General features: G+C 35.0%; 1 protein-coding gene across 2 annotated transcripts in view; it reads right to left on the bottom strand.

The window, feature by feature from the left end:
- Positions 1-18,895, bottom strand: part of NCAM2 (neural cell adhesion molecule 2) — a 242,641-nt gene that overhangs the window by 74,835 nt on the left and 148,911 nt on the right. For both annotated transcript variants that reach the window (XM_052666931.1, XM_052666932.1), the window contains exon 9: positions 641-791. In XM_052666931.1, the coding sequence (XP_052522891.1) occupies positions 641-791 (151 nt within the window). The remainder of the gene's footprint in view (positions 1-640; positions 792-18,895) is intronic.

Raw genomic sequence — 18,895 nt, 5'->3', positions numbered from 1 at the left:
CAATTTTCCGCTGTATTTTCCTGTATTTGAAAATAAACACCCTCTGATGGCTTCTAAAACATCAGACTCTTCTCCAAGCAAAAGTATATCTTATTTGCCTCCTAGACAAAATTCGAAAGTTTTGACTGAAATGGTCTGTCCACAAAGCACCATGTGTGAGTAAAATTGTCACAAACCTTGAACTCCGTGAGAAGATGTAACAAAGGGATACTTTCAGGGGATTAAGAGAGCTAAATAACAAAACAAAACAAAACAAAAAAACAGGACCAAAGAGTATTTAATCTTAGAAGTTTAAGCTCCAACCTCAGCTGTTGCTCAAATCAGTCCTTACTGAATACTTTGCCCCCACTGCAGTCTCCCCTAGCCCAAAGAATTGAAATTTGGCATTAATTAAGTAGCTAGAACCATTAGAATATGAGATGAGATGAAACCCTGTTGCGTTTAAATCCCTGACAAAGACTCACATAAACTTCAAAAAAGCAAAGATTCCTCCACAGAATTCATTATCACTGACTACAGAAGTACATACTTTCTTAAATTATGCAAGTTTAAACATCAAGGAAAAACTGATCTTCCATTAAGAATGTACTTTTGTTTTTTAAAACAATTTTTAAAGAGAAAACAAAATATGGGAACTTACATTCAATATCAAGGTACATGCTCTTTTGGTGCCCACCAATTCTACTTGCAGCTTCACAGTCATATCTCCCTGAATCTGACAACTTCACATCTTTAATATGCAGTGACGATTTTCCATGCTGCCCTTTGACTTCTATACGGCCATCTGGGCTCTGTTTACATTGATTTAGGAAAAAGAAAGGTTTTATACAGATATGTATATTTATATATGCTTTATATATTAAACACCACTGATATAGTATGACTGAAAGCATTTCTTCACCTGGGGTGAAACTATTACTGACAGATAGGCAATTTCAAAATTTGTTAAATGAATTAAAAATATAGAGAAAATATGCTGTTCTAGGCACTATAATCAATGGAATAAGTACATGCTTAAAGGAACACAGTCAAGGTAAATCACAAAAATTATCAACTGGCCCGGTGAATGACATACTGAAAGCCTGTTTATGATCGCATTTATTTTGCTATGATGATGTGGTTAATGAAAATATTATGTGTAAAACAATGATCAAAGTACAAATCCAGTCACAGACTTCTACATTGCATTATTTGTATTTTCTTGTCAGAAGCTTAAAATTATTAAAAACATGATCCACAGATGTAACTCGAATTTCTGGATTTCATTTTTATATCATTGCAAGGAAGAAGGGAGGAGATAAAAATGAATAATAGCTCCCAATTTTCTAGAGAATAATTTTTATATTCATTGACTTGATAAAAAATAATATCCCAATCCCCTGATTCAAACCTATTTGACTTTCAAGACTATAAAAGAGGAGGGAAAAAAGTAAAAAAAAAAAAAAAAATAATAAAAAAAAAAATCCAGTTATTTACACTTCAACTTCCGTGGAGAAGCATACCTGAGAGAAAAAAATAAAGTTATTTTTAATCTGGCTCTACAAATTACTTGTTCTGTAGTATGTAGTATTGGGAAACTTTACTTCTTTGTTTCATTTTTATTTCATTTAAGAAAAAAAAAAAAGGCTGATACAAAATAGTGATGTATACCTACCTTCATTACTAAGAAAAATGGAAAAGGAAGAGAAAAAAACTTTAATGTCCAATTCTATAACTATATATATTCATGACCTAACACAGATTGTTTCATCAGTGAATGCAGGAAAATATGCATACAATTAAGGATACTAATATTCAAAATAAAACAGTTGTATACAGTACTATTTATATCAGATTTCTAAGAAGGAAAAGAGCATCGGACTCCATGAACACTGAATTTTGTTTCCTGTGAAAATTTTCTCTGATATAGATATATCTGTTATATACCTATATTTTACAAGCACAATATAAGTACAATTTATCTAATGATTATTTCCTTATTATATATTACATGTACTTTGGCCAATTTATTTCTGATTTTAACTTAGCTAGAAGTATTTCTCAAAGAAGCCAAAATTTAATTTGTGAAAAGATACACACTGAAACAACCTGTAACAATGATTTGTAGAAACATCAAAACATCAAAAGGAAATTTTTTTCAGTTCTACACAAATACCAAATTCACTATATAATCATAGAATGGTAGAAAGGCCTGGGTTGGAAAGGACCACAATGATCCCCTAGTTTCAACCCCCCTGCTGTGTGCAGGGTCACCAACCACCAGACCAGGCTGCCCTGGTCTATAGATATAATCACTGTAAAATACATTCACAATAATTGACTCCATACATTCCAAAGCAGAGATACGAGTGTTAACTGATGTTAAGAAAAAAAAAAAAAAGAATCACAAAGATCTCTAAATACAGATCACAAAAGATTCTCCTTGTTTTATCCCATTATTTTCTACTGCTGGAAAATACTCCAAATATTTTGCTACACAGACATTTAGTATGTACCTAGAGTAACTTTCTGAAGTTGTATGTATGTATGAGAAAACATATTTCATTTGAACACGGATGACTGAAAATTAATAAGTCTTAGGGAAATTGACTTTTTATCTCTCTAGGGAAAAAGAAAATCAAAACCTAATCATTACTCTGAATGGAAGAAGATTTTTGACAACCACAACATCTACTCTCACTATCACCAAACATTTACTAAGAAGCACTTTGAGACAGATTTATGAGTTGATTCAATTGATTTCAAAACCAATGAGATATTTTCATTCAAAGTCCACAAAAATGAATAAAATGCGTAACAATTATAGGAAATAAAATAATTTGGCACAAGTGATTCAGAAAATATCAATATTTAACAATTAACCTCAAGTTTTTCAAAATTGTGTGAGAATGACCTCTTTGAAATTGTTCATAAAATAATGCAAAATATGTGATATTTTTTCGCTGCAGTCCACAGAATGTGTATATTCCTCTGATTACTTCATAAACAGTTAAGTTGTTCCTGGTCCTATCCTGCAGGTGCCTTACTACAGCACTTCAAAGAATCAAGACTAATTGATACAATTCCATTCATTATTCTGTACTTCACTGAAATATATTGTTGAGCAAACATTCCTGACAAACAAAAATATATGAAATGTGAGCGCAAATACATTCTAAGAAAATTCTCAAATAAGTAAATGAATAAATAAATAAATAAATAGAAATAGTTGTGCATGTCTATAGATGATTCCCAGACTATCCCCAAGAGAAATGCATGCCTATTAAAAATGCTAGAAAATACAATCATTTTCCACACAGATTTCAAAAATGCCACTGTGTCTGTATTTCCTCATTCTACAAAGTAAGTTGGCTAATAGGCATGTGGGTAAATAAATGAAGTACATACTGGGATACTACAAACAGGCACAGTAACAGCACAAACACACTGAAGCATAGCTTGGAAAGAATGGAGCAAAGTGACAGAAGCTGACTGCTTTGGACTCCTATGAAGAGCAGTGAAGAAGATGGGACAATATAACACACAGCTTTATCCTGAAGTAAAAACTGAAACCACCCTATATTTTCCTGATCTTCTAAGTGGTATTATCAAAATTAGAATATACTGAGAAAGAAGTAATCTGCTTTAATCCATGTCAGTCTTTTTATCTAACTTGGAACTGCAAATACGAAATGTGAAACAGGGACAGCCCTAACCTTGGACACTGCACCAATCAGAACTTGATATCTCCTGGTAAAATCTTTCTGAGGTTTAATTCACTCCTACAGTGAGTATGGACAGCACACATTACCACCATTTCTCTCACAGTAGCAGACCAGAACTGGAAAACGAAGAGGAACATGAAGTACACTGCATCCTCGCTGGAGAAATAGTACAGGCGTTGCCATAGATGAGAACTCAAAACATAGACACAATCTCTATAAATTGATAATGCTAATTACTCTCAAATCTGCCTGAAATGAATACGGACACTTACAGAATGGTGGTATTCTACTTTTTCCATTTCAAATACCGTAGGGGAAGAGATTTAATATATATATTACTATGTTCTTGTTCTGCTAAACCGAGCATGGTTTTATTTCTTAGTAGTATTAAAGAATGCACAAAATAGAGAAAACAAAAATGTGGACAGCGAGAACAGTCCATGTGGTTCAATGCTCGTGACTCCTGCCAACTCACTGAATTACTCTGTACAACTGCAGATTATGAATAATCAGTGAAGTCTGAAAACACATACATGACCAAAACAGTTCTAAATCCATGAACATGTACATTAAAAGGCACTTACACTCAAAGGCACAAGCAAATTATTTCAATAAACAGATCATTGCGCATATTGCAAATGCTACAGAAAAACAAAGTGTTTAGAAATTACTTTTTTTTGGAAATCCCAATAAAAATCAAAATATTTTCCAACATGACTGTTAATAAAATAATTTTGTAAAAGGCATTAAAAGTTTTCTCTTCAGTACAGGCTTTGACAAATTTTTACTCACATGTAGCTGGCTCTATGAGTTTACTGCTCTCTACAACTACCTGAAAGGAAGTTGTGGAAAGTTGAGGGTCAGCCTCTTCTCCTGACAGGACTCTTAACTAGTGACAGGACTAGAGGGAATGGCCTCAAGTTGAACCAGAGGAGATTCAGGTTGGATATTTGGAAAAAAATTCTTCAAAAGAGTGGTCAGGTGCTGGAATGGGCTGCCCAGGGAGGTGGTTGAGTCCATGGAGGTGTTCAAGAAGTGCTTGCAAGTTGTACTAAGGGATGGGGTTTAGCGGGGAAATATTGTTGGTAGGTGGATGATTGGACTAGATGATTTTAGGGGTCTTTTCCAACTTCGGTGATCATATGATTCTATAATTCTATCCATATAAACTTTATAATTTTTCAAAGAAAGAAAAAAACAACCTTTGGTATTTCAAATACTGATAGCAGTCTAGTCCTCTGTCACTGTCAAAGAAAACAAAATTGAACAAGATTGTTCTATATAGTAAAACTACAAATAACAGCAACATTTAACTACAAAAAAAAAAAAAAAAAAGGAGATTTTTCTACAATTTCAATATTCTGACTTGCAAAGCAATAATTAAAAAATGAGTGCTATCTCATCGCTTGAGATTAAGTACAGATATTAAAGGTAAATAATTTTTATTTTATGATGAGAATTTATAATGCTGTCCATGCTGTTCTATTACACGACTTTTCCTGTTAAGCTCTTCCTTTACTTCTGACATGACTTCAGTTCCACACATGAATATTTCCCACTTCTGGACTGGCTAATGCTGACCTGTCTGGACAGCACACAGCTCCAAAACCATGTCCTAGAGCTCCCAAGGTGGTATCAGAACGCTGGTAACCATGTATTTCAAGGGTTCCACATGCTGAAGAGGCATGTAGCTTTCAGGAAATGACAGAATACTGAGGTGAGAGTGCAACACCTGCAAAGATACATGAATAGCATCTTGGACAGAATAACCTAGGCTGATACCACTGAGGGTTAAATCTGCACAATCCCATTGGCATTGTAATTTAAAAAGTATAATTTCTCAGGAGGAGAGAACTAGCTGATAATGATGCTCAGATTGTCATTCTTTTTGAATTATAGATAGCAGTAATTGAGAAGAGGTGAATGCTGAGATTAGCGTTTGAATTTGATTTATCAACCATTTCTCCCTCTCTCACTGAGGAACTGTAGTACCAAATGAGATGAAGTTGTATGACAGCCAAAACATGCATTTGGAGCTGGCTGAAAGCAAAAGTGGAAGGCGAGAACAGATGAAGGAAGTGGTGACTTGTGTGTAGCTGGTTTTAGATAATGTCACTTTGACCATTAAAGCAACTGTGACTTTGTGTCTATTATATTCCCTCTTAGACTTCATAGTTTGGCTGACAAAGTACTCCATGCCTAGAAGTCCAAGTGCAAGACTGGCATAAAAAACAATCCTGCATTTAAAATCTGGATACATTGAAACTCCTTTGTGCTTTGCTTTTTTTTTTTTTTTTTTTTTTTTTCCCTAACATTTAAGATTTATTTGTGATCTAAGTACCATTACTCCCAATAGTTTTGCCACTACAGATCAGTTTTGTCAACTATGTCTTCTGACACCCTGTGTAATTTTGTGCTATTCTGCATACAGACTGCAGGTGTTAACAACAGAAAAAAATGAAGAAACAGTGGCTTAGATTTCAGAGTGTTGTTTCCTTTATAAAACATGGTGAAACATACTCAAGAACAGTCAATGTGGGAATACATAACTTCAGTAAAAACTACAGGAGTTTCCCAAGATCCTCCAAGCAAGATGCTGCAGATGTACAGGGTTGAATAAAGTGGGAAAAAAAAAAAAAAGAAAAAAAAAAAGAGAAAAACAAAAAAGGGAATCTGTTTTAATTTTATGCACAGTTCTTCCTTTTCCGGAGCAAAGGGTAAAAACTGCCAAAGCAAGAACATTTTGTTGCCTTAGTTGTGCTCTGTGTATGCATCACTAAATGTAAACAAATCTTGATTAAAAGAATCACCTTTGGAATTTCAAGAATCACAATTTTTTTAGGAAGCTTTCTGATTTCAGGTTGTGTTGATGGACACACATGAGGAAATCTTCATACCAAGTACTTCAGATTGATGTTTTTTATATGTGAAATTTAAGCAACTTGTGCATGAAACTGTTCCTTGAAGCAGCATGAAAGACGAGACCTTTTGCAAGCTGACATGCTGATACTGAATGACGATAAAATTCCAGAAGTCGATTAAATATGTGACCAAAATTCCTAGTCTGAAAATCTACCTTTGATGATGAGAAAGGGCTGTTAGTCACAACAGCCATCATCGTGTAGAAGCTGATGGAAGCTCCCTTCTGGATTATGGATGGCATATTCACAATATTTCCCCATTCTCTTCAGGTAAATGTATTCTATCCATGCACCTGTTGGAGACAGTAGAAAATTCCAGAGTATTGCTATGTGTATTTGCCTTAATGTCCAGTGAATCAGAATAATGTTACAGTAGTGTCTTGGACTTCAGTGATTTTTTCAGTGTTTCTTTTAGAACTGCAGCTCATTTAATACATATTTCAGCATGCTGCAAATTCCTGAATTGATTAGGAATTTGGTTCTCCACAAGGATGACATTATTGAAGAGCCTACTGCTTTCAGATCTATAGTGTAACACCAGGGAAGTCACAAAAAAAGAATCTTGAAGAAAAAGGAATGGTTCTTTTGATTTTCTGTTCATCTGCAGATACAGCAGCTACTTTTAAAGAGCTCAGACTGAAAATTGTAGAGGTTCTATGCAGGTTTCTAACAGCATGTATAATATCAGAAAAGATGTATTCTTGCAAGCTTCATAAAACTTTTAGAAATTATGAACTGGTATTTGACTGATTTATGCCAGTACTTCTTTTAAACTTAAGTAATTAGTAATGAGATGACACAATATCCAATACACCAAAAGCACACAGTAAGACATGAAAACAAAACAAAACAAAACAAAACAAAAAACCCAACAACAGCAACAAAAACAACCTTCTTCCCTTGGCTGGATTTACTTACAAAAGAGTATGAAATAAAATAATAGAGAAAATAAGATGATCAGCCATTCAAGATTACATCAACTGAACAGGCAAATCACAAGAAAGATTCTTAATGGCAAAAATTTTAGCATTATATGATAAAATCTTGTAGAGGAAAACATGCATTAGTGTTAGTCATAAAAATAACAACAACATCCACAATTGTGTAGAAGGGTAACAAAAAATATTCCATCAGTACTAACTACATATATACCTTGTAATTAGAAATTCTGATTCACTGACAAATAATACTGTAATTTGTGGTTTTATTTCTCAGAATTTTACTGATCTGAATCTACCTCAGCTATGATGCCATTAGCATAAGTGACTCAGATGGATTCTGATCAGCAGAATTCTCAGGAATAAGACTGTTAAGCCACAACAGTCTTATTCAATAATAATAATAATAATAGCAATAATAATAATAATAATAATAATAATAATAAAAAGACTGAAGGGAGAGACACTGCCACTAAAAATAATGGTTCTGCTATACAATTATGTTTCACTTCTATAATAAAATCTTGTAGACTGCTTCTTTGGATAAATGAGAATGACACATACGTGATTATAGGATACCTCTGTAAGTCTTTAAAATGATTGAGAAATGTGTCCAGCTTCAGTTCGGATTAGTCACAAGGCCTTGCAGCAAAGAATGAATACGGGAATATTTCAGCAGAAGCATAGGGCTTCAAACAAGTACCAACAAGGTATCAAGCACTGCTTAAGTGTAAAATACTGTGATTTCCTATAATGTATTCTTCAGTGCTTACTTGACCTCTGTGCATATAAAAAATAAATATCACTACTGAATATAAAAGGTTTAAGTAACAATCAATTTGCTTATTCAGAAAGGGAACTTCAACCTGGCCCTGTTTCTATTCATATCTATTCAAATTTTAAGTGAATATTAGATCAGTTGTAGAAATCATTAGTGAAATGAAAATATACCACTGTCCTATGCTGAAGTGCCCATACAGAGTTCTCCTTATGAGCTGTTAGAAAACAGTGTGAGAACATGGAAACATTAAGCACTAGGACCCAGCTATCCTCCAAGCGGGAATTGTAACCCAGTGAGTACAATTTCACTGTTATTTACAAAGGCTCTGTATTGATCCAGCAGTGCAGAAATCTCTCAGGACTTAATCAGGAGTTGCCTTGGTAGGAGGTAATTTCAGCTTGTTCCAGGATTACAAGATCCTCTGTCATTAAGTAACTACCTAAATTTGTTTCTTAGCAATGAGCATCCCTGTATAGCAAATGCCGAAAAGTTATTACCTTTTTATCTTATTAGGGATTGGAGAAGGTGGCTTTGTAACTCAGTATCTAACCACTAATATCTAATCACCAATCTAATCAATCTGATCACTTCTATCAGTGAAAATAGTCAAACTATAGCCAAAAATCAATGGGGAAAAAAAAAAGAAAAGCCTGTGAACTGCCTGCAATACAGAACAGACGTCAACCTAATTGAGGTAAGGAAGGAAATATGGTACGAGTTATGGTTTCATTTAAATATGTTAGCTTGAGCCTCTTCTATTTTTCACTGGAGAAGAATTTAAGAAACTGATGAATTGCAAACCCTTCTTCATAATTCTTTATTTTTTATTGAGGAAAATTAGCACACTCAACCACAGGTCTCAGGGTAGGACTGGAAGGATGATTGTAACAACATGAAGAAAACTAGGAAGCTTTTATAATTTTAACCATAATATTAATTATTATTTCTGTAACATATTTATGACTTAAATTGTTGGTACTGCAACTTGAGTAAGAATAACATTTTCCTCTATTTTGCTTCTACTGATATCATTACTTGAATCAGTAACAAACTATTGGAAGGCTGTACGTTTATTTACTCATTAAGCTCTTCTGTAAGCATATAAAATAATCCCTCAAATTGCATCTATTCCAGGAACCTCAAGCAGAACTTACTGCATTTGTAAATTTGCTTGTATAATTTTAGTATGTTTTAAGCTCAAACTATGACTGAGTTGCTTCCATTGCTTTAGTTGCAGGAATAACTAGTACGGTGAAGGTATGCAGTTATATACAGTGTGGAACAGTCCATAGAGAATAGCACAGTATCTGCTTTCTTTAAAACAAAAAGTAACAGAATTTGAAATTGTCTTACAGATTTGTTCAGTAGTTGTATGCAGCTTAGGATTCTTTCCAGTTTGCTGTAAAGGTGATGTATCTTTTATTAAAATGATTACGGCTAGACAGCAGATAGAAAGTCTGTCTGGAAACTGGGATGAGGTGGAACCCTGCAGCGGTATACAAGCAACAAGGCTTCCTTAGGGGAAGGAAAGGCACAGAAAGCCAGAAATACATAACTTGAGTGATGAAGGGTGGGGGAATTGTATGCAGCAGGACACAGATCCAAATGTCAGCCCTCAAAGATCAAAAAATCTGCTCACAAAACCAGAGAAGTCTGTAGGGCTTTTCACTACTTGAGAGACAACAGGAAACTATTGAAGTAGTAAAAAAAATATAAATAAAAATGAGAAGAACTAACCTGGACAGATCTGAAAGGACAAAAGTATTTGTTTTCAAATCATTCTATTTAATTAATATTATTTGAGCTTCTCTATTTATATTTCTGACTTTATTTATATGTAGAGATATAAGTAAGAGATTATGCTGTAAAAATCAACCAAATTGGATGAAACCTATTATGGAAAACCTGCTACTACTAGAGCTTGGAAAAAAGATGGACAGCAGAGACCGTGATAAGGCAACACAAAAAATTCAAGTGTGAATTTACAACAGAAATAATCTCTGCTGGAGCAGTTTCTGAAGGACTTTAGCCAATTGGGCACTTCACACTGGAAAAGTGTGAGGAAGGTGCATTAAGCACAAAAACAGACCACAGCCCTCATTCCCCTGTAAGGCTCAGGAGGATGTGTGGAAGAGACAGCAGTCAGTGAAGAAAATAGTGAAGATGAGCCTGGAAAGAAAGAGTTGGGGGAAGCTCTTTTAGGTTTGTCTTCATTTCTCATTATCATACTCTGTTCTTAAACTGACAATAAATGAACTTCACCCAAGTGCTTTGCCTGTGATGGTAACTGATAAGTGATCTCATGTTTTTAGCTCAGCCCAGGAGCTTTTCCTTCTTATTTTCTCCACCTGTCCTGCTGAAGAGGGAGTAAGAGAGTGGCTGAGTGAGCAGTTGGGAGCTGGCCTAAGTCAGCCCATCCCAAATGGCTTCAGAGGAGGCTGACAGCAGCTAATAGCCTCTTGGTGGGTTATTAGTAGGTGTAAGAGTTTTCTTTCTTTTTATTTGTACAGCTACCAATTCTCTGTCTTACCCAATGCAGTTAATAATAAAACTGTCAAAAAATACATTTGTTGAGGATATCTCATGAGCAAAAACATTCATGTTATTTAATATCTGGGCATTTGCTACAAGATAAATGACTAGGATTTTGTGTTTTATGATTACACAATTTCATTTTAACAAATAAGCTAAAGGTAAACAAGGACTTATCTGTTTGTATAAACCAGCAAATCTTCATGCAGAATTAGTGATTTTTTTTTTTAAACATAATTAGAACATATTTCCTAAATACAATGACCTAACGGCATGAGAATTTCTAACACTAATGTATGAAACTTAAAGAGCTCTTAGAGATCTTTATTTTCAACATACACAATATTGCTTTTGGGTGAGTGGTATTTTCATCCAAATAAATCTTACTACAATGTTGGTATTACTTGAATCATTTTGAATGTATGATAAAAAAACAAAAACAAAAACAAAAACAAAACAAAACCCAAGAAATGAATGAACAAAAAACCCATAAAGAGGCACTGACAACTGTGGCCAAGGCCTAAACAATATTCATACTGTAATTTTTTTTTTCCCCTCCATTTAAAAGCTGCAGTCATTCTGGCTTCCAATAAGACTCTGCACTCATACTCACATTTTCTAAATTAAAACAGAAAATATTTATCCATCAACAGATTGTAACCCCAAGTTAGGTTTTGAAACCATGACAGCTGGTAAAAGAGTGTTGTGGTTTGTTGTTTTTTTCCATTTAGACTTTTAGATATTCACAAAATAATTTTTTAATTGCCAATTTCTGAATTAAGAAACTAGTGTTGTATAAATTTTTACCATGTAATTAAACCTGGAGCACTTCAATATTACGTATCAGCTATCTATTTAGCATACTAAACTATGTTACAATGTCAGCTTTAGTAAGATAAAGATTACCATATACAATTAATTCATTGAATTCTGACATAGGTGTCACAACTTGATTTGCATAAGCAGAAATTTATGCAAAGTAAAGAAAAAAATCTTACTGTTAATACCATTATTCATATTAATGTGACACACATAAATTTTAGTAACACAGGTTTACTCCACACATAACTGAGTGTTGCTATTTTGACCGTGGATCAGAGCTCAGACAAACAGTTCAGTTATGCACACTTAAGAAATATTAATGTTAGAGGCTGCCAGTGAGGGCAGGACAAGCAGTCTTCAATTTTCCCTGTGGAAATAAAAGAAAATACTGCACTATGCTTTAGGTTTGGTTCCACAGTCTCCCAACTTCCACAGATGACAAAGGCCAGTTCATTGACATTATTGTGTTAAGCCATCAAAATATGCCTGTTTGAAATCTTACAACTGGTATTAATAGAAAAATAGCATATGAGTGTATGCACAGAGGAAAACGATATAGTGAAAATGTGATAAGAAAATAAATTTCTTAACAGCAGATAGAGGACATGAAAAAACACATTAAGAACTAATTATTATATTGAATGTAGATAATTTGTTAAACAAATTGAACAATAGATTGAGCCAGGATCCTTGCTTTCAAATCATTTTGGTTTTGCCAGAAGTCTATATCCTTTCATTTTATTCTAACATGATGGAGAATATTCCTAATATTCAAACTGTTTTTCATGTCAGGAAAACTGATTACAGGTTACAGAAAAATACATTTTTTCCAGCATTCCACTGTTGGTTGTGTCATAGCCTGTATTTCTCATTTCACATGAGTTTCTTTGGTATCTAGAAGATTTATCCTTCCCAAAGTCTCTGGAAAACATCTTGTTAAATCAGTGAACACTACCAACTGAGATCAGTTTATAACATGTAGCTGTATGAATATCCAAGTCCAAGCTATCATAGGAAATACTGATCTAAAAAAGTTCCCTGATAATTTTAATCTTCATTAATATAACAGATTATCACCACTGACAACGAAATGAAAAAAGCTAATATTGTGTGCCATTTTGAAGCCTGCATAGCTTTATTTCAGCCTGTAAATGGAATGACACATCCTAGAGAAAGTACCCACAAATATATACCTGCTCCATAAGCAAATGGATTAAAAATAGAAGACATTTTTTAAGTTTATTATATAACTTAGGTAGAAATAAGATTATTCATTTACAGATATATGATATATACAGTTAAGATTTCATTAGGAACAATTGATTAAAGTAGTGATGTTCCATTTTCCCTAGTTCGCTTAAGCTTTTGATAAAGCAGAGGTGGTAAAATCTACATTTTCTTGGCTCTTTCTCGTTTTTCAAGAATGCAAAGAGCCACAACTTTGCCTACTTAATTCGGTCCCACATACAAAGTTTCACTGAAAGGAAAAATTGCAGAATGGTCACAGCACCAGCTGCTGAAGTTCAAGAAACGTTTGTACAATGCTCTCAGACACAGGATTTGAATTTTGGATGGTCCTGCGTGGAGCCAGAAGTTGGACTTAATTATCCTGGTGGGTCCCTTCAAAGTCAGGATATTCTATGTTTGTTGCGTTGTTGTTTTTTGTTTTGTTTTGTTTTTTAAATTCTGAACTAGTGTAAACCAAAACAAGCATCAATACAACTTGAATACATTTATAGATGCATACATACATAGCCATTTCGTTTTGTTCTGTGTCAAAGAGCATTTAACTTGTCTTCTACGGGAGGAATAAATCTAATGGCCTTTTGGTCAAGTGGCTGAGATTCTGTATGGAGTTGTCAAATATAGCCACTGGTCAAACCTGCATTAGGGAAGATGTTACAGTACATCAAAATAATTTCTAACTTCAGTTTTGACTTCACTTACATATCACTGCTGATACTGTTATCAGAAAGAGAGAGGGGAACTCAGATGAATGGTTATACTGCTTATGGATTCTGAAACATTCACAATGCTTTGCAGCTTTCCTAATGCAATGCTTCATCAGCTCGGTCAGAAAAGCTGATTTTTATTTTCTCATCCATCTAACTGCACATTATCTTAGACCTCTGAAATCAATCATCCTACCAAAACACTCCCAGAACTGTACACTCTTATTTTTAGCTCCTGAATAATTTATCCCAACACTGCAAGTATTGCAGCTGAACTGTGCCATAAGAAATTGACATTAAAAAGATGAAGGAGCCCCAACACACACAGATTTCATTGCATCTGATGACTGGTAAGAGTATATTATCTATACATACTTCACAGTTTGCATATACCAGAGTCGGTATAGCTCCAACAGCATTAATTATCTAACATTTAAGGTCAGCTTCATGTTTTCCATTCACTTACAAGTCTTTTTATTTACCTTTTCCTTCCAGTGAAAACATTCTCACTACCTTTTCATACCCTCAGTTTATGATGCCCATTATGACTCATTTGGGAAAAGAAAAAAAAAAAAAAAAAAGAGAAAGAAAAGAAAGTCCTCATGCTCCACATGTCTCTGCTCACTTCTATGTAAAGAGAATTACTGCAGTGATGATCATCAGCTATTCCAGCATCTCAGAGACCTGTCCACTGCCAGGGTGCCTAGTCAGCCAATGATGCCTGGTTTAATTGTTTGCAATTTCTCAGTTGCAGTCAGCTGCATTAAGTCAACTGCAGAAGCATACATTAATTCTGGCCTGTAGCACAACAGCAAGAATAGTCTTTGGCATTATAATAGAAGCTGCTTGCACAACAAGGATACGAAAGAATTTTCTTCACTAAGGCAAGGGGACTTGCCCCTTACAGTCTTCAAACTATTCAAAAGAAAGAAATTCCTGAGATTAACTTAAAAGGCTGAGATTTGCATAGGTCATAAAAAGAAAGAAATCTACTGGTATTTAAAATATCCTCGTTATGTCTGTGTTTTCTCTTTCTGCATAAGTCATCTGTCAAATAAAAAGCTCATCCTTGATATAAGAATACAAGAATTCTCATTACTATCTCAAAATAAAAGTAATGTAGTTTCCTAACATTTATCCTAAAATTGCTTCTAAAACATTGCATCTTTTTGTGAGATGACAATGGCTATCATAGATAGTCCAAAAAATTTCTAATCTATTTTGTTACTATTTGCTAGAGCTGAAGTGGAGTTAAAAGGATAGGGTACAAAGCAGAGTTAACATTTCAAAGAACAGAACAAAACAAACTTCAACTCTTTTGCCCATTGCTGGATCACGAGAACTACAAAAAAACTACAAACTCCTAACAGCTATGATTTATACACCAATATAGGATGAGAAATAAAACTTGGAAAAAAACTGCTGGTCTAGGCTTTGTAATACATAGAAAATAGGAAATTACACAGGGACACACAGCACAGTACATGCAAGGAAGCAGAACTCAAACTTTCAGGCTATCTCTATAACCTTCACTGTAAAGTTTAAAATCTGAGATCCTTGTGCATAGAGATAGAATACTGTAAGGTATTTCAAAGTCTTTTTGGCTAAATTCTACCTAGTTTATATAAAATAAAGTAATGTTATTTTTCTTCTTCAACCGGTTAGTCCAGATAATGAGGCATTATAAAACCTAAGTATTGGATGGACACAGGAATGTGATCTCTGTGTTTTTCTTCTTTCATTCATTTTACATGTTTAGAATGCAAATTCTTCTGGGTAAAGATTGTCTCTTTGCACACATGCTGCATACAGAGAGCTACTGTCTCAAATCAATCCCCATCTGTTATTGTTATTAGTATTCCAAAATGGAGCTTGAAATGGTAATTACAAACTACAATGGTCAGCTTTCATAATTGTGCTAGAATTACTTAAGGAAAACATATCATGAAACCTTGCTTTCAACTACTGCAGAATGCACATAAATCAATGACATTTTTGTCTCAGAGAATCAGGATATGCTTTCATGCAGGGTTGTGCATAGGTGTGTGTGTATGTGTCCCAAATACATTTTGTAAGCGATTACAGCAAATCAAATCCAGTCATTATCCTTCCTTCTGCTCTACGAAAGTGTAACTTCTCCAGCCCATTTTTACTGGGAAAAGGTCCAGGCCTGCTGGCACAGAAGTCTGTAAGATCAAACCATTTCACATCGCAGACAAAAGAGGCAATGGCCAGGTTGGCACATCAGTGTCAAGATGTGCAATGCTGAGGAAGGAGCTGGGCAACAGAAGCATAGAAACAAAGTACATGCACCATACACAGAGTTTTGGCTTGATGCTGAAACAGTGGATGAAGCTCTAATCATGGAGTAAATCTCCATTTCAATTTCCAAATCTTAAAGGGTGAGCCAAATGCTTTCTGTCACACATAATCATTCATTTACTCAGGCTTATCCACTCTTATGCAGTTATGAGTTATAAAGCTATAAAAGGATTATAGAGGTCATCTATTGTAGCTGCCTGGAAAACTTTCCATTTAAACTTTCATCAGAGGTCAGAGGAAGGGAAAAGAAACTTTTATTTCAAATCCTCAATGAAAGGGAGACCACACTGTTACATATTGTTCCAAAGGCTAACTGGAAAAAAAGGAGAGAGGAGAAAGTTTCTTTGTGTCTTGTTTGAAATCACTGGGCTTCAATTTTCAAATACACAGATCTGATATATTGAAAATTCTTTATCAAAGTTATGCTTTCTTTAGAGATCATTATAGACCTCTTACTGATTAACATTCTGTTTCTTAAGCCCAGTAGGGTTATTACTTTTATCTATAACTTTGGTGCATATTTTCCCTTCTTTTGCGCACAATCATTTCAAAACTCCTAAAAGTCTACGCCCCAGTTATAAAAAACATCATTTAAAACACCATTTTCACTTTGTGAAGAGTACAAATGATCTCACATTCAGACCTCTTCCTTCTTCAGTGATTACTCTTAAAATAAGGCTATCATTTAAAATGCACTCACCATATCTCACTCATTTACTTGACAGGGTATTTCTTAGGTAGCTATCCTCAGAAGGACTATGTAGCCATGATAGTCAGTGCACCAAATGTCTATCTGCAGCCTGATGCTATCATCAAAGCTGTCAAGAGAAGAAGGAGCAGACCATACACTTCTGGAATTGCTTAGTCTGGAGAAGAGGAGGTTCAGGGGAGACCTGTTTGCTCTTGTAGAACTACGAAAGGGGGTTGCAGCAAGGTGGGGATCAGCCTCTTTTCCCAGGTAACAGTGACAGAATGTTAGTGATGGATAGTTAATGGCCTTAAGTTGTGTCAGGGGAGACACAGGTTGGATATTAAGAAAAGATTCTTCTCAGAAAGAGTAGCGAGGCACAGGCTGCCCAAGGAAGTGGTGGAGTCTCTGAAGGAATCCCTGGAGGTGTTCAAGAAGCATGTAGATTTGGCACTGAGGGACACAGCTACTGTGCATGGTGGGGATGGGCTGATGGTTGGACTAGATAATTTTAGAGGTCTTTTCCAACCTTAATGATTCTATGATTTACTTAACAGTCATCTCTATTCAGTGCACGTGGCTTCTGAAGAACTTCTGTAAGACCAGTGATTCTCTCCTCACTGAAGAATTCTGGATTTTTGAACTCCTTTCATAGTGTGTAATGATTGAGCACAGGAATACCCAAGTTGCTTAAATCTGTTCCTGTACGTAACCTGTATTCAAAATCTCACTCTTAGAAATTTGCATTTCCCAGGATCAATTTCTTTCTTTCCTTCTTCCTTTCATATAGAAAACTATATACCAGTTACTATAATAGTGTATCCATCAAATTTGGTATCTTGTTAATATTTTTTTCCCTATATCAAGAATTTAAATATGTAGTCTTAAGTGATTGCTACTGTCAAGCGTGTGTCCTAAAGATTTTCTATATGAAACTTACAAGATGGCAAGCATGAAGGAAGAACAATCCATCCTTCGTGCCTTAAAACGGTACAGAGGAAAGAAATATGCACACGTATTTTTAGCTGGGCTTCCAACCTACTGGCTTTGTCACTAACTCTATTTCCTCAAAAAATTTAGCACACTGACTCAGTTAATTTTGGCAGTAAAACAATTTAGATTTTTAATTTATTTTTAATTTATGCAGAGTCAGTTAGACAAGATCTATTTGCAGTGAATTCATGGCAACTATCAATGATTACATTACTGAAAAAATATGTATTGCATCTACTTCAGTTTTCCTAGTATTCTGCTGAGGAATTAGTCATGTAGACTTCAGTTATCCTTTTAGCTACTGCCACACTCATTTTTCTTTCCAAGCTCTTTGGAACTCAAGAGTGTTCTAGGATTTACTAAGAATCAACAGCACGAGTCTGAAACATTTATTGGCCATCTCCCATTCCTTTATATATTATGTGTGTCACCTACATAAATGCATTTAAACTTGTAACTAGACAACACAAAGGTGTCAAAGTCTGCAAAGTGAATGACAAAAAGCTGTAGAAAGCGCTGAATGTCTTTTGCACAGTTTTGAGAAGTATAAAGGGCAGTAGCAGTAAGGGAAATAAAAATCAAACATGCCTAATTTGCTACAAATCATGACATCCAGATATCATTATAAAAATTGTGGTAACCAGCCTAAACCATTACATTTGAGGTTTAGGACCGCAAGTTCAAAGCAGCCAGCAATAACCCTATGAAATGTCATGTCTGAAGAAAAACTCTATTATGGTTTGAAGAAGCCTGGAGAAGAGGAGGCTCAGGGGAGACCTCATTGCCCTCTATAACTTCCTGAAGGGAGGTTGTAGTGAGCTGGGGGTTGGCCTCTTCTCTCGTGTCATTAGCAATAGGACCAGAGAGAATGGTTTCAAGCTACGGTAGGGGAGATTCAGGCTGGACATTAGGAAGTATTACTTTTCAGAAAGGGTGGTCAGGCACTGGAATGGATGCCCAGGGAGGTGGTGGAGTCACCGAGCCTGGGGGTGTTCAAGGAAAGACTGGATGTTGTGTTGAGGGACATGGTTTAGTGGGAGCTGTTGGGAATAGGTGAACGGTTGGACTGGGTGATCTTTTAGGTCTTTTCCAACCTTGGTGATTCTATGATTCTAAGATGACAGAAAATATTTTGAATGAGATATAACAGCCTGCATCTGAGCAATCTCACAAAATCTGCTAGTTTCAAGGAAACCACTGTTTCTTTCCAATTGGGAAAAACTTGGAATTTTGGTAATGTTG

The sequence above is a fragment of the Tympanuchus pallidicinctus genome, unplaced genomic scaffold (assembly GCF_026119805.1).
Source record: "Tympanuchus pallidicinctus isolate F22 unplaced genomic scaffold, pur_lepc_1.0 scaffold10, whole genome shotgun sequence".
Lineage (NCBI taxonomy): Eukaryota > Metazoa > Chordata > Aves > Galliformes > Phasianidae > Tympanuchus > Tympanuchus pallidicinctus.
This window is presented reverse-complemented; position numbering and strand designations above follow the sequence as displayed.